At 47.0% G+C, this 15444-nt stretch overlaps 1 protein-coding gene across 5 annotated transcripts in view; it reads left to right on the top strand.

Annotated features, from left to right (window-relative positions):
• The window catches only part of NOS1 (nitric oxide synthase 1), a gene marked incomplete at its 3' end in the record, with an annotated part of 105868 nt that overhangs the window by 63348 nt on the left and 27076 nt on the right, over window positions 1–15444 (top strand). For 4 of the 5 annotated variants that reach the window (XM_081037071.1, XM_081037070.1, XM_081037072.1 and 1 more), the window contains exons 11-17: window positions 2289–2390; window positions 3836–4030; window positions 4466–4551; window positions 7171–7315; window positions 8323–8427; window positions 9002–9060; window positions 11821–11937. In XM_081037071.1, coding sequence (XP_080893197.1) covers window positions 2289–2390; window positions 3836–4030; window positions 4466–4551; window positions 7171–7315; window positions 8323–8427; window positions 9002–9060; window positions 11821–11937 — 809 coding nt within the window. Of the gene's footprint in view, window positions 1–2288; window positions 2391–3835; window positions 4031–4465; window positions 4552–7170; window positions 7316–8322; window positions 8428–9001; window positions 9061–10038; window positions 10141–11820; window positions 11938–15444 lie in introns of all 5 variants that reach the window. The other variant, XM_081037074.1, reaches the window with a different exon arrangement.

The following is a 15444-nucleotide window of genomic DNA, read 5'->3' as shown; positions in this document are numbered from 1 at the left end:
ACACTGCCTCTCAGTGTCAAACTCTGTTAGAAGGGTTTGAGAATGCCCCATGAACTTGGGCCATTTTTTGTCTGCTTTCTGAAAACCAAGGGAGGAGGGTTGGCAGTGGTTCCCCACCATGTCCATTTCTCCGTGGGGGGTCTGTTTTCCTTCTGGGCTGAGTCATCCTTATCTACTAAAAAGTGCTGGGGCGGAGTGCTTCCTGGAACTCAACTTGGATGAAAGCATCGGGATTGCTCTGGTTTTGTCAGCAAATGTTGTTCCTAATAACGGTCTGCAGTAGTTGGCCTTGTTTCAAAATAGGGCACAGAGAAACAGAGACATTGAGCGCTGAGCCGATGTCACATAGTAAATAATGTGACAGAAGGGTTAACTAATGCTACAGTGGCAATCGTATTGCAATATGTAAATGTAGCAAACCAACACCTTAAACTTGTACACCTGAAACTTACACAATGTTATATGTCAATTATATCTCAATTTCTAAAAAATTCCGTTGGTGTTAGCCTGGATAACAGAAGCCAAGGTCCAGCCCTGCGATACACTGGAATTACCTAGGGAGTTTTATGATGCCCACATCCCACTCCCCAGAATTCAGATGTAATTGCTCCAGAATGGGCCTTAGGCTTCAGCATTCTCCCAAGCTCCCTAGAAGATTCCACTCAGCAGCCACTGAGCTGTCCAAACTTCTGGCAGGAAAGGAAAAGACATTTCAGGCAATTTTTATGGATGGGGCTACAGTCTCACATTTGGGGATTATTTTTAAGTCCCATAAGGTTTTTGAATTTTTGCTGCAACTAATTTCTATTCTTTTAACCAAAGTAATGCTGTAGACGTAACAATTATAACATAATGGGCTATAAACTCTCTCCTCTTTTATAAAATAACTCGAGTTTTATATGTATTTACGTAAAGCAGCAAATGTCTCACTTTCTGCATTTGTGTCACTGTGAAGACCCCAGGCAGAACCTAATGCCTTAGCCTCAAAAAGTGAGTTTAATAACAAGTCTGCTTTCCTGGTCTCTGCTTCCACTCCGATCGCAAGGAGTCACTGGGTAACTTAAATGAGACTGTCTCCCGCCTGGGCCCTCCAATTCCAGCTGCCATTATGTACAAATGTTGACAGCTGGGGGTCGGAAGCGATTTGCCCAAAGCTGAGAAATTGTCACATTCTAGCCCCATAATGAGACCTGGGTTCCCACAAGTGACTAGAATTGACAGAGTGAGTGAAAAAGCAAGGCTCCAATTAGTGAATTTGCTATTAGGTCTTCCCCGCGCCTGACATCAGCTCCTACTCCAGCTTGAGCTGTAACATAAATGTCAGGGGTTGTTTTTCCCAAGTATTAATTATTTCGCCAAAGGAGTCAGCTGGTTGGAGAGCAGCTCCCAGGTCTTGGGCAGTAAGGGTCTTCCTGGGCTCCAGCTCCAAGGCCAACTGGCTCTATGGTCTTTGAGCAAATCCAGTCACCCTGCGGAGTCTCCATTTCTTCCTCTGTCAGATGGAGTCAGGCAGGTGTCCCCATGAGCTCAAAACATCCATGGTCTACATTGCAAGTAGCAGCCACTGCAGGGGAGGAGCAGGTTGGGAGGGGAGCTTTTCGTACTAGGAAGCAGATGATGTCACTCCCAGACTCACACCTCTGCTTAACACCCCACAAAGACACTTCTTGTCACACTTGGAATAAATAAAATCCTGGCACATCCTTCCCGGTCCTGCATGATCCGGTCCTGCATGATCCACTCCTGCTCTTCTCTCTCACCAACTCCCCCTGGCTCACCACCCTCTATATACACTGGCCTTTGTGCATCTCAGATGGTGCAAGTCCCAACTCCCAGTCACGGGCTTTCAAAGCTATCTCTCTGCCTAGAACCTACCCTCCCTCCGTCTGCAAATGTCTTGCTTCTCCTCATCTCCGTCTCATTCGAGTGCCACCTCTCCAGGGGGCCTTCCCTGACTATCCTGGTTCAATTATTCCTGCCCCCTCGTATCCCTCCTCATCCCATTTCCTTGTCTTGTTTTCTTCCTAGGAATTAGCACTGATCACAATATTAACTCTCTTCCCCACTGGAAGGTATACTCCATAACAAAAGAGCTGACCAAGTCTCTCTAGTTTCCTGCGACCAGTAGGAAAAATCCATAAAGATATCTGTAGCGTGAATGAGGTCACCAGTCCGCCAATGAGTTGATTCCCTGATGCACTGAGAAATTCACTGGTGGCACTAGCTAGCCCTGCCCCTCTTTAGTTTGAGGTGCTCCCGCCTGTGAGTCTGTTTCCTTCCCCTTTCAGGAAGTGGCCAAGAAGATGAACTTGGACATGAGGAAGACATCCTCCCTGTGGAAGGACCAGGCACTGGTGGAGATCAACATTGCAGTTCTCTACAGCTTCCAGGTACACCAGGATCCAGGCTGTCCAGCCTCAGAGGGAAACTAAACCTTTCAGAGCCTTGAAGCAGAAGGTCAAGATTCCTAACTGCCAGGAACTGCATGTGGGGGGAGCTGTCCACCAGTGAGGCCTACGTCCCCTTATGCATGCTTTCCTCTCCACTGTGGATCCTGGGTGGGGACCGTTTGAGGAAGAGATGAATAGATGGGGGAGGGGTGACTTCTCGCTTATGATGTTTTGGAATTAAGATGGCAGGTATCCTGTGTCTTGCCCCCTCTCAGGGACTCAGACTACCGCTTAACAGACAAATCCTCGTGGTCATTATCAGAAGCATATGAGCACCCAATGTACGTGTCCCCATGGTAAATGGTATTATAGTAGGATGGCTATAAAATTTATCATTGAGAGCTGAAGAGGGACACCACTCATAATTGTGTTGGGACAATGGACAGAAGCCAGGATTCTCCTGGGCAAACCAGGAGACCCACAGAACAGAACTCATGCTGTATGACTGAGACCCGCTCTGTCCTCTGGGGGCTGCCCGTCTGAGAAGCTGGGTCCTCATCCATGTACATGGAAGCCACACGCAGACAGTAGAACGAACATATCCAGTCATGGGCAGACGTGAATATAAACCATAGGTCTCCACGTCAGGAGTAGGGAGAATGGGTACACAGAGGAATATCCCAGGGAAAAGACAAATTGAGACGGGGTCTGGGGAAAGAATTCCCCCCATCCACGTTCCCGCCGACACTTCCCTCTCAGTCATGGAGGAATGAGGTTTCAGTTGTTGAAAATGATGGAGCGTGGTTTGGTTGACTGGTATGAAGACTGAGGAGCCACACCAGCAGGGGTGAGAGTGAGAGGAGGGATTGGAAAAGAAAAGTGCAGGAAGGAGGCAAGGGTTTGGGGGCAGAGCGGGAAAGCGCTGCTTGGGTAACATCTGACTTCAAACCAGCTGGGTTACCTGGAGAGTCAGTGCACTCACCTCTGCTGTGACTTACTTGTTTTAATTTTTAAACCTTTATTACTTAAAAATGTGCTTTTAAGAGGATTCCGTATCACCGCCATAAATGGAGAGCCAATATCAGTTGCCATAAACAGAAGAGAATTGTAGATTTAAATAAACAAACAAGCACACAGAATAACAAAACAACATTGTTAGACTCTCACTGGATAAGAGAGAGGTTTCTCTTTCCTGTTAAACTAAAGAGCGAGGAGGGGAAGAGGGACATGGGCAAGAGAAGCGTGAAAGATACTTTAGCACCAAACGGAGACTTTCTCCTGGATATACTCACAAGGCTCGAAAGAGAAGTGCAGAGAAGCATTTGACACTGACTAAAATCATCTCCAGGACCACCGTTTGGGAAACGCTGCTCTGTGGGGGAGGGAGTCCTGAAATACCCGGGTGTCTCTTCCCTTCTGACTCCTTGTCCCCTCTCCACCCACAGAGTGACAAAGTGACCATTGTTGACCACCACTCTGCCACCGAGTCTTTCATTAAGCACATGGAGAATGAGTACCGCTGCCGGGGGGGCTGCCCTGCCGACTGGGTGTGGATTGTGCCCCCCATGTCTGGCAGCATCACCCCGGTTTTCCATCAGGAGATGCTCAACTACCGGCTCACCCCCTCCTTCGAATACCAGGTCCTGCCCCCTCCCTGCCTGCCTTTGCACTAAAGTCTGCAATACCCTGCCTGTGTTATGCTGTGAGCACGTCTCCATTCAGACTAGCCCTTGGGACATTCAAGGGCTCAATCGCCATGCTTGGCTCGTGGCTACCATACTGGACAGCACAACTCTAGAAGAAAGATGAATGGAGATGAAATGAGTAGTCTGGGGTCCCGAGGAAAGTGTTGGAGAGGGACTGACGGCTGAGTGGGAAGGTCTATCAGGACAGTGCAGGGAGGCTTGGCCAGCCACTCTGTGCAAGGACCCCTGTGGTCACCACCAGCAGAATCACTCCCTCCAAGGGCTGAGGGTTGGGCATGGCTGGGCAGCCACAAGTGTGCAGGTGTCCTGAGCGTCTCCCAAGAGGAGCCAAATTCCCTCACTGCAATGACCACGGTCCTCTCTTCCCAGCCTGACCCTTGGAACACCCATGTCTGGAAAGGGACCAACGGGACCCCCACAAAGAGGAGAGCCATCGGCTTCAAGAAGCTGGCAGAGTAAGTCTCCTGATATAGGGGTGCATGTGCCACCGAAACTCACAGAGCCCCAGAAAAGGAGGCCGGGCTGACGGTCCTGCCTCTGACCTCTTCTGTGATAGGATTTCTCTGTTTTCTCCGACTTCCTCACGCCTTTTTTGCCTCAGAGTGTGAGATGTGAATGTCACGACAACACTTCTCCTTCCCAATTTTACTTTCCTCAACTCAGTTTCATAAGTTCTTATCCTGGAGGCAGTGGTGTGTCAGTAAACCAGCTTTCCTAATAAGAAGAATGTTAAGAGTAGGAATAATAATTGTAACATTTGCCAATTTCCATGGTGTAAATACTCTCACTGTGGCCAATTTCACGCTACCAACAGGAAGTTACTGAACCCGTAGTAGAGAGGAGCTGGAATGAACTGGCTCCAACACACCACTGCCTAGAGAGTGCTCTTGTCCAGGACTGAACTCTAATTTCACTCCTTCATTCATTCATTCATTCATTCATCATTCATTCATTCATTCATTTATCCAACAAAATGAATACTGAGTGCCAAATGAATACTGAGTGCCAGGCACTGTGCTGCTCTCCAGGAATGCCATCATGAGCCAGATGAATATGGCCCTTGCCCTCATGAAACTCACAGCCGTTCATCTGTCAAAGAATCACACATTATAGTAAACACTGTGAGTGCTGTCGAGGAACCATTCATGGTGCCATAAGCAGATTTAACTGAGTTTGGGAAGTCAGACAGGGCTTCCTGCAGGAGATGACAATTGAGCTGAAGAATAAGATGAATAAGACAACTGAGAAAATAAGGGAGGGAAGGGGGGTTATGGGCCAAAGCTGAAGAGTTAACAGAAGAGTTAAGTCTGAATAGTTAAGTCCTGAATAACGCAAGGCCAGCCAAGGGACCAGCTGACAAGTGGGGCAGAGCCAACTGAGATGATTGAATGTGGAAGCCAGCCTTCTCCTAAAGAAAGAGCTCTACAGATCTACTCTGAGACTCCCCTGTTTGGAGGTAACGTTTTTTTCAGAGGAGCTACCGTGTTCCCCCGAAAATAAGACCTAGCCGGACAATCAGCTCTAATGCATCTTTTGGAGCAAAAATTAATATAAGACCTGGCATTATATTATATTATACTATATTATATTATATAAGACTGGGTCTTATAGTTAAATAAGACCCGGTCTTATATTAATTTTTGCTCCAAAAGATTAGAGCTGATTGTCCAGCTAGGTTTTATTTTCAGGGAAACAGGGTAGGTATGCACTGAGCTTCTAATTGTTTTTCTTCGGTGCCCTCGGTGCAGAATTCTCTGTATGGTACCCAGTTGTGTAAAAGGTGCCATCCACGCCACTGACCCCAGAAGCAAGACATGGTAGGTCTTCCAGGAACTCAAACCTAGGTCCTGCCTCCATTAATATGGCCCAAGCATCTCTCTTCCTCCCTCTGCTTCCACCTACCCTCATTTTCCAGCTCAGCAAGGACACATCAGCAGCCATTCTTTCACTAAGGAGAGAATTACAAATATTCTCTGGGGGGGCAGCCTTTGGCTTTGTTCAGTTCATCTGTCACTGAGGGAAGAAAGAAGGGAGAAATCTAAAACATTAATTGCACTATTAAGTTTGGGGTAGAAACAATGGGAGTTAATTATAGCTGCTTTGCTATTCTCCAATCATTCAAAGGGAACCCTGCAGGCACCTTTTATTCTTCTGTTTCTCCCCCTTAGCCAGACTGCTCCTGTAGCTTGGGTGGTTCCCCTGACTCTAAAAAAGGATGAATTTACCACCAATAATCCCCAGGTGGGAGTAATTAGCCATTTGTCTACAGTGAGATTCCTGGTTAGAACAGGGATGTTTGTTCAGCAGGTGAGCACAGGCATTCCTCAGCCCCTGACCTGTGGGCCACCCCCATGCCCTCATGGATGGGAAGTTAGAAACACCAGTTGGTTCTGCATGCTCAGTTTCGCTAGAAAGAGCCTGGACTTGACATTTAAATTCCCCAAGGCAGCATCTTTCAAATTCATCCTTCCTTTTGTATGTATTTAGTACCTATTAGGTACCAGGCTCTATGCAAGCCCCTGGATATGCATGGCTGACTAAACCAGACCTCTTTTTTCATTTGTGGATCAATAAACCTCTAAAATCCCTTTGACCTCAATACCTGGTGGCTTATTAATGATTCGTTTCTTGCTCTCGCTCTCGCTCCCCCCCCATGACATCTGCTTGTTCAGAGCAACAAGCTCTCTGTTTTTCAGTTCCTATAACAATGTCTGGCACACAGTAGTTAGGCACTCAACACACATTTGATGAATAAATGAATAAGCAAATGAATGAATCATCATCTTTTGGGGACAACACTTGGCAAAGCAAGGTTCTCAAGACTGGGCTTGATCAAGTAACAACCAAATAAAACTAACCAACCATTTTAGCTCATGACTAGTTTCTCTGGAGGGATTTAATAAAGAGTAAAGGGGTATCTTTCAATACGGCGCCTGAACTCACCTCCAAATGTCCCTGAGCCATGACAGATCAAAAGAGTAAGTTCTCTCCTATTGTATTTCATGGATCGTGGTTCATGCCCAAAAGTCCCAGCCTAGCATTTCCCATTTTCCTTTCTATCCTCTTTCTCCCAGAGCCGTCAAGTTCTCAGCCAAGCTAATGGGGCAGGCAATGGCCAAGAGGGTCAAGGCAACCATCCTTTATGCTACAGAGACAGGCAAATCGCAGGCCTACGCCAAAACCCTGTGTGAGATCTTCAAACACGCCTTTGATGCCAAGGTGGGTAGGGGGGCAGTGCCAGGTCTCCAGCCCCTCGTGGTAAATAAAGTTGGGAGGGGAGAGAGGGAAGTCAACAGAGAAGAACCCTTTCAGAATGGATGAAAGCACACCCCAAGTTGCCCTTCAGCTCACACTACGCACATTTGCATAGATTTCAGGGCACGGTGATGCCCCTCTCTCTGTGAATCCTCCAGGAGCCCAGGAATCACAAAAAGAAACCCCCATCTCTAGAGCAAAATGTTAGAGGGTTTAATGGAAATCAATTCTGGAGTCAGTTTGACAAGCTCTACATTAAATACAGTTCAGTGGGTTTCTTTGCTGCAGGACTTCTCAGAGCCTTTAACCTGCAAGTATGTGTTATAATCTCCAAAAGAGGAATCGAGCAAATATAAATGTTTCCCAAGCGTGTTTGTTTATGGCTCACTTATTTTCAAGGTGCATCTCAGGCCAATGGGCTTCCATAGAACTTTCTTTGAGAAATATTGCTCCAGTGATTCTAAGATATAGGGCAGTGATCTTTCCCTAAAGCAGGTATCTCAGACTTATTCGGTCCAGATCCTCCTCACCGCTGGAAGAAGGATTAGAAAGGGGGCTGAGGAGTTGGTCAGATCCAGCCAGCCCGGTCATTCCCAGCCGAGATGTGGTCAAGAAGATTCCAGGATCAGTCGGTTATAAGAAGCTCAAGGGTCCCACACAGAATCTGTCTTTACTGGCCGCCAATCCCTTGCACCCTTACCCCAGATTCTCGATGTTCCTTCAGGCTGCAGTGACCACAGAAAGGTCCCACACTACCAAAAGCTTTCGGTTCAGCCCACTTGAACCCATTGAAATCGTGACACCCAGAACTCTTGGTTCCCCCACCAAAGGAGATGGCTCAAGATGACTCATCGTTTTCCTCTCTCCCTCTCTCTCTCCTTCTCCTTCCCCCATCATGATTGTTCTCGTCCACCTCCTGTCTCTCCTCGTCACCTCTTCCTTCCTCCCCACTCCCCCATTCTCCCACCCAGGTGATGTCCATGGAGGAGTATGACATTGTGCATCTGGAGCATGAAACTCTGGTCCTGGTGGTCACCAGCACCTTTGGCAACGGAGATCCCCCTGAGAACGGGGAGGTGAGATCAGTGTTCCCCTGTGCTGGCCTGTGTTTCCATCAGGGGGACGGAGGGGCAGCAGTTACCTGCTGTTCAGTAGCAAATCCTTCCAGAGCCTCAAAGCCAGTGACTTCAATTTGGATCCAAGTTCAGCAAAGGTTGGACAATTCCGGGTCCGCCACCTCTTGGTGTCCACTGACGAGGGGCAATTCCAGGTCCCTAGTGAACATGTCCCTAGTTCCCTAGTGAACATGAGCTACTTCTTTAGACTAGATGCTCCAACCAAACGCTTGGTGTCCCCTGTTCCAGATGACAGAAGTGAGGACAAATAGTTTTATCAAGAGAAAGCCACAAGGGATTTGTGTACTGGGGTGAGGGAGTCCACACCTGCAGTCCTTTCAACAGCTGGCCCTTCCCCGGGCAGCGGCAGCTCCGGCATGGCTGCCCAGCCCGAGCCTCTGACCCTCTGTGACTCCCTGGTCCCCAAGCATCGGCTCCTCTGTCACCGGCCAGGACCCCAGACCCTCAGTGCTCAACCCTATTCCACTGTCAATCATACATGCTTCACATGTCATTCATCTCTTTTGACCTCCAGAAATTCGGCTGTGCTTTGATGGAAATGAGGCACCCCAACTCTGTGCAAGAGGAAAGGAAGTAAGTGAATCATCCTCCTGTGTCACATGACACCCTGGGGCGGGGGAGGAGGGGAAATAACTGAAAATTGTCTTTTTGGCACCTGGGGTTCACATTTGAGTTCTAGATGGATGGTGGTTGTGACCTGAAGTCCATTTGTGACTGACGTTAGTGGGTGGGTGTCTGTGCCCCACTGGACCTGATATTTTGGTCTCTGACTAGAAGGTTTTGGCTTGGTCACATCACAGTCCTGTGCCTCAGTTTCTTTTTCCATCAAATAGAGTTTATTATACCTGCTTGAACTTTCTCACTTGTAAGAATGAAGTTAGAAAATAGATGTCCGTGTCCTGGGAAAAGCGAGGAGCACTGAAGTATTGGTTCTATTCTCCCGCCTTTGGGAACCTACATCCAGAATTAGTGCTTTCCCTGGAACTTTTCCATCTGATGCAATGCAGTTGCAGCTATTGTGGAAGTTTCATTCAAAAGAAGGCAAAAAAAAAAGTGGCTGTAATCAAAAGATGTTTATGGTGAAATTGCATCTAACATAGGATTGGGTTCTAACAGTGTTTCGCAAGGTGAAACACCCCTGTAATCAAAATTACCCTTGAAAAGCCCTTAAATCCCCCACAAAGTAGAGAGCATATGGCACGTGCCTGCCGAGCTGCCTTTCAATGAGGCCAGCGCAGCATTTCCTCTACAATGGAGCAAACCCCTGTGTCTTCTCCATTTGAGCATCAGTGTCTTACGTAGCTGGCTGGTGGTTAGAGGCTGTATGATGCAGAAAATCCCTTTTTTTTTTAGCCAAGCACATGTTGCCAAATTCATATACATTTCATATCTGGGGATCGCTGAGTCCCTCATGGTCAGCCCTCGTTCTGTGGTCAACTCCAGCACTCACTCTCCCTGCCCCTCTCCATCCCACCCCATCAGTGGCCTCCAGCAGGTTCCCTTCACCCCTCCTTCAGGGAGAGATAGGGCACCAACCATTCTCCCCTCTAGGTACCCGGAACCCTTGCGTTTCTTTCCCCGTAAAGGGTCTCCCCACCCCCGAGGTAACACAGAAGTCCGAAATCTGGCTGCAGCCCGTGACAGCCAGCACAGGTAGAGCGTGTGTGTGTGCATGTGTGTGTGTGTGCACATGTGTGTGCAGTTGTGCGTGTGCATGGAGATGTGTATGTACATGTGTGTGCATGCATGCCCAATGCCAGAACAGCCAAGGCTACATCCGGGTCTCAAAGAGACCTGAGTTCTAACCCAGGCTATGCCACTAACTCACTAAGCAACCTTGAGCAAGTCCTTTGATGTGTCTGGGCCTCAGTCTTTCTCATCTGCCAAATGGGGAGAAACTCCCTCTGCCCTGACCACCTCTGGGAGCTGTTGTGAGGATCAAAGGATAACAACAAAGAGGAAAGCATTTGGGAAAAGCCTCAAATCCCATACAAATACACGTGCTATTATTCTTACCCCACAAGCATCAACCATCCCTCCCACACTAACAACACAGCCACCCCCTGATATGTTGCATGACTTATTTAGAGAAGTGAGTCAACGTGAGACTATTTCAGGGCAGAAAATACACTTACATATATTTAGACCTTTCCTGATGTTGGAGCAAAATCTTTGAAGAACATCCAGCTTAGAAACCCTGCTGCCAGAATGCGTGATTGCTTTTTTTGTCTTTTGCACTCGGATTTGTGTATTGAGTGTTTGTGTTTTGTTTTGGGGTTTGGTGTTTTGTTTGGTTGTTTGGGGGGGTTGATCTTAAGTTTTGTTTTGTTTTGCTTTGCTTTGTTTGTACCTTGTCTGAGGACAAAACTTACCATGTTTAGAGGAAAACTGGGGTTGGTTTGTTTCTTTTTAAATCTCAAGGCTCCTGAGCCTGTAACACTGAGGTCTGAGACCCACTGACATCTTCCTTCCCCTTTGAAGCAATTTAATAAGAAATCCAATCTACTTTCATGCCGCATGTCAGTGCTGAACATTTTTCATATTGACTTGAAATGTGGAATGTGACAGACCCTTGAAATGTCTAAGGATCATATCTTTATGAAAGCGAGTATTGAAGGGGTGGTCCAGCACCATCTAATAAAACTTTCTAGGATGATGGAAATGTTCCATATCTGTGCCCCCCGATATGGCTGCCACTAGCCACGTGTGGCTATTGAGCACTTGGCGAATGCTTAGTGCACATGAGGAACAGAATTTTTAATTGCAGTTAATTTAAATTAATGTAAATTTACGTAGACCCACGTAGCCAATGGCTACCATAGTAGACAACGCAGGTGTAGTTCCTGCTACTCAAAGCGAGGTTCAAGGACCAGTAGCATCAGCACCTCCTGGGAGAAGAATCTCAGGCCCTGTCTCTGATCTACTGAATCAGGATCTGCATTTTAAACAGATCCTGGGGCTGATTCTTACGCACCTTGAAATTTGGGGAGCAAGATAGCATGGTCTAATGGTTAAGGGGTGGTCTGTTCTATTCCTGACTTCCTGCCAATTAAATCATGTTACCTGTTGGGATCTCAAGTTTCCTGAGTTGAGTGTGGTCACAAACCTTTTAAATATAGGTAGTGTCCAGTGCAGGTGGCTACCTATCTTTGTGGTGGGCGAGGGTAAGTTGATACATTCTAGAAGAGGCCAGAGAAGTGTTGTGGTCTCACTCAACGTGCAAGAGAAGGTCCTGCAACCAGGACTGGTCATTTGAAGATCCATTGTGGTGTTATTCTCGGCGGGGGGGAGGGGCTCCACGCTCAAGCTCATGACTCTCTTTCATCTTGACAGGAGCTACAAGGTCAGGTTCAATAGTGTTTCCTCATATTCCGATGCCCGCAAATCATCGGGTGAAGGGCCAGACCTCAGAGACAACTTCGAGAGCACTGGCCCCCTGGCGAACGTGAGGTGAGCAAGGGGCTAGGAGGGCACTGGGGACGATGGAGGCGCTTGAGGAACTGGACTTCGTTGCTAAGTGGGCTTTTTGTTGGTGGGGGGTCGTTCTCCCTTCCACACCATTCATCCCTCAGCCAACCAGCAGCAACCTGGCTGCCCCTGACTCTGCTTCCTATCCACACAACCCCATCACCCATGTTTCACCATCACACAACTTTCACCCCATTCTCAGCACATCGTTTGTGCTGAAGAATGTTGACCTCTAGAAATTACTCAAGAAGCTGCCCTTCCCAAGGGATATGTTTTACACTTCATAGAAACTTCTGGAGACACCCATCCATGACCCAGTGATTCTCCACCCTGGAGGCACATCCACGTCACCTGGAGATGTTTTCTGTCTACTTAGAACCAATCCCCACTTCCAGAGATTCTGGGGAAACTCGTTTAGAATTGGGCCCAAGCATTGTGTTTTGTTTTTGTTTATCCCCAAGGAACTCTACAGTCAGATTTGAAAACTACTGGCCTAAACCGTGTTCTCCAAAGCACAGTCTCAAACCGTGAGATAATTTCAAGCAGTAATTGGACACACATATTTCGTGTATTCAGTTTAGTGGGTATTTGGAAGGCAATAACATTGGATGTCAAACCCTTAGTTTCACAGATATCCGTCAAGATGAGGCTGATATAAAAGCAGAGTGTCCAGGCCTGGCCACCACGCTCTCACTTTCACTAACTGAACCTTCTCCACACCGGCTGAGGGCCATACTTAGTAGGCAATACAGAGCACGGGATTCCCAAATGTTGAGGTATTATGTCCATCAATACACGTTTTAGGTTCATAGCAAAATTAAGGGGAAGGTACAGAGATTTCCCATATGCCCAGTGCCCCTGCCGCTCCCGCCCTCCACCCACACCCACACCCATACACACACACAGCTTCCTCTACTGTGAACATCTCACATGACAGTGGTATATTTGTATAACTGATGAATCTACACAGACCCAAAGTCTATAGTTTACGCGAGGGTTCACCCCTGGTATTGTACATTCTATAGGTTGGACATCAGTACATTTTTTAGCTTGACACTTCACATCTGTGGTGTGACAGACCCATTTTTCCCTTGTTAAATCTACCGTGGCTTAGAGCAGCGGTGACAAGCTGCAGCCTGCAGGCCAAATCCAGCCTGGCCGTTGTATATTTGTATACAACCCATGAGCCAAGAGTGGTTTTTATAGATCAACTTTGCAATTCATTTGATGTTTAAAAATGCACTGCCTTTGAGCCCCAATGAAGCAAAATGTTACCCTCGGAAAAAAAGAATTACATTCTCATTGGTAGAACTATATTACTAAAACAATTGTACTCGACTATAATTGTTATTATCGTTATTATTATACGCTTAACTTTGTCGATAAAAAATGTGCAGGAAGTTTTCTTTCTTGTTATGTAAGTATCCACATAATAGCTTTGACATTTATAAGCCAAAATAGGTACTGTCTGGCCCCAAATGTAATAAGTTTGTCAACTCCTGGTTTGGAGGCTTAAAATAAGAATTTTGAAACCATGAGGTGAAGATTGTGATGGAAACGTGAGTCTAGGTCATGACTGTGAAGCAGGTCTTCAGGTGCTTCAGGAAACGTATTAATGAATTAATCACCTGAACCATCTGTTAGTGAACACAAGTGGGCTTGATGAGCTGGTGAGCACAAATGAAAAGCAAGTTAAACAGCGTGATAAGTAACTAATGTTCTGGGTGGTAGTCAAGTATGGCGGATGTAGTGAACATAAAAATGGGAAGGTTGGGGGAGCCATACCTTAACCACATGGCATGACAAATGCTAGGGATTTCCAAATCTACTTAGACTAAGGGCACCCCTCAAACCATTCCATTCCTGGTCACCAGCTCTCTCTACCCATCAAGCTATTGTCCTTTGAGGAAAAGGTCCAGGAAGAGCATAGATGAAGGAGTGATGGGGAAAATGCTGCCTAATCCCACACACTTTCATTGGAAAGGGTCTGGAATTCTGGCTGGGGGGGAGGGAAGAGGGCAGCAAAGAAGAGGAGAGTGAGATGAGAACGCATGAATGTGGATTTGAAAGGAGTGGATGTTAACCTTTGTTAACCTTCATTTGATCTGTAGGACACCTAAACCTATCTCAGGTTCATTCTCCAATGACAGAGAGGCCTTTCCCAGCTTTCTCACCTCCTTCCTTCAGCCCCCATCTCAATCTTTCACCATCTTGGCCCCCTCATCCTAAAAAGGAGATTCAGGGGGCAGAGGCAGATCCTACGTGGAATAGGTTAAACAGCTCCACTCTTTGGCCTGTCTGAGATGACATCCACAGCAGAACACTCTGACCTGAGAAACAAGCAGGGTGGGGGTTCTCGTCCCACCTGAGAACCAGTCGCCCAATGCGGTTGAGAACTACAGCCGGAATCAAGCCCTGGAAGTGTCACATAGTGTCTGTAGGACACAGTGAACTAGCAAGAGGGGCCGTCTCCGTCATAGCCCTCCACTTCCCATACTTCACCGCAACCCCACCTCAACATAGAGAAAGCTCTTATTAACTTGACCCCCATTGATGCAAGCACTGACATTTTCTTGGAGGTATATATGCAAAGACGGTTTGCGAGGCAGATTCATTTGACAGGCACTGCAAGGGGTGGAGCTAGCATATTTATATTTATAAATCTTTCATGCCCTTTTAGAAAAACCTGTTTATACACCGTCGTTTGACGGGTTTTAACAGTCCTCCTGATCTCATTAATACAGGTCCCCGAACATCTCAATGTTACAGTTTTCATTATCTTGGTACTTAAAACTGATCTAGTTTTGTAGAATTACAAAACCTGTAGAATTCAAGCTTTCTTCCGATAATGTAGACTAATTTCCCCCCAATTAATCCAGCTTAGAAACGGACACACAAGAAACAGCCAGTGATTCTGGGTCATCATGAACCCCAACCCATCCGCCTTAGAACCAATGGGGAATCTTCTTCTGAGGATAGTATTACCCAGCAGAGACCAGAGGAAGGGAGAAGAAGCCACAGGGCTCCCAGGTTTTAAGATGGCCTTCCCCAGATATGCTTGGGGTTGTCTGACCTAAACACAGTCCTTCTTGAGATACCAGAAGTATTAGCCTGCTCAGGTGGCCATAACCAAATACCACAGACTGGGGGGCTTCAACAACAAATTTATTTTCTCACAGTTCTGGAAGCTGGAAGTCCAAGATCAAGGTGCCAATAGGACGGTTTCTGGTGAGGCCTCTCCTCCTGGCTTGTAGACAGCACCTTTTTGCTGTGTCCTCACGTGGCCTTTTCTTTATGCACATGCAGAGAGAGAGAGAGAGAGAGAGAGAGAGAGAGAGAGAGACAGGCTCTGGTGTCTCTCCCTTTTCTTATAAGGACACCAGTCCTATTTGATCAGGGCCCTAACCTCAGTTACCATCTTAAAGATTTCATCTCTAAATACAGTCATGCTGGGTTAGGGCTTCAACACATGAATTTGGGGGGTACATA

This window comes from Rhinolophus hipposideros (assembly GCF_964194185.1).
Source record: "Rhinolophus hipposideros genome assembly, chromosome: 24".
In the NCBI taxonomy this organism is placed as follows: domain Eukaryota; kingdom Metazoa; phylum Chordata; class Mammalia; order Chiroptera; family Rhinolophidae; genus Rhinolophus; species Rhinolophus hipposideros.
Note: the sequence above shows the minus strand (reverse complement) of the source record. Positions and strands in the feature narration are given on the sequence as shown.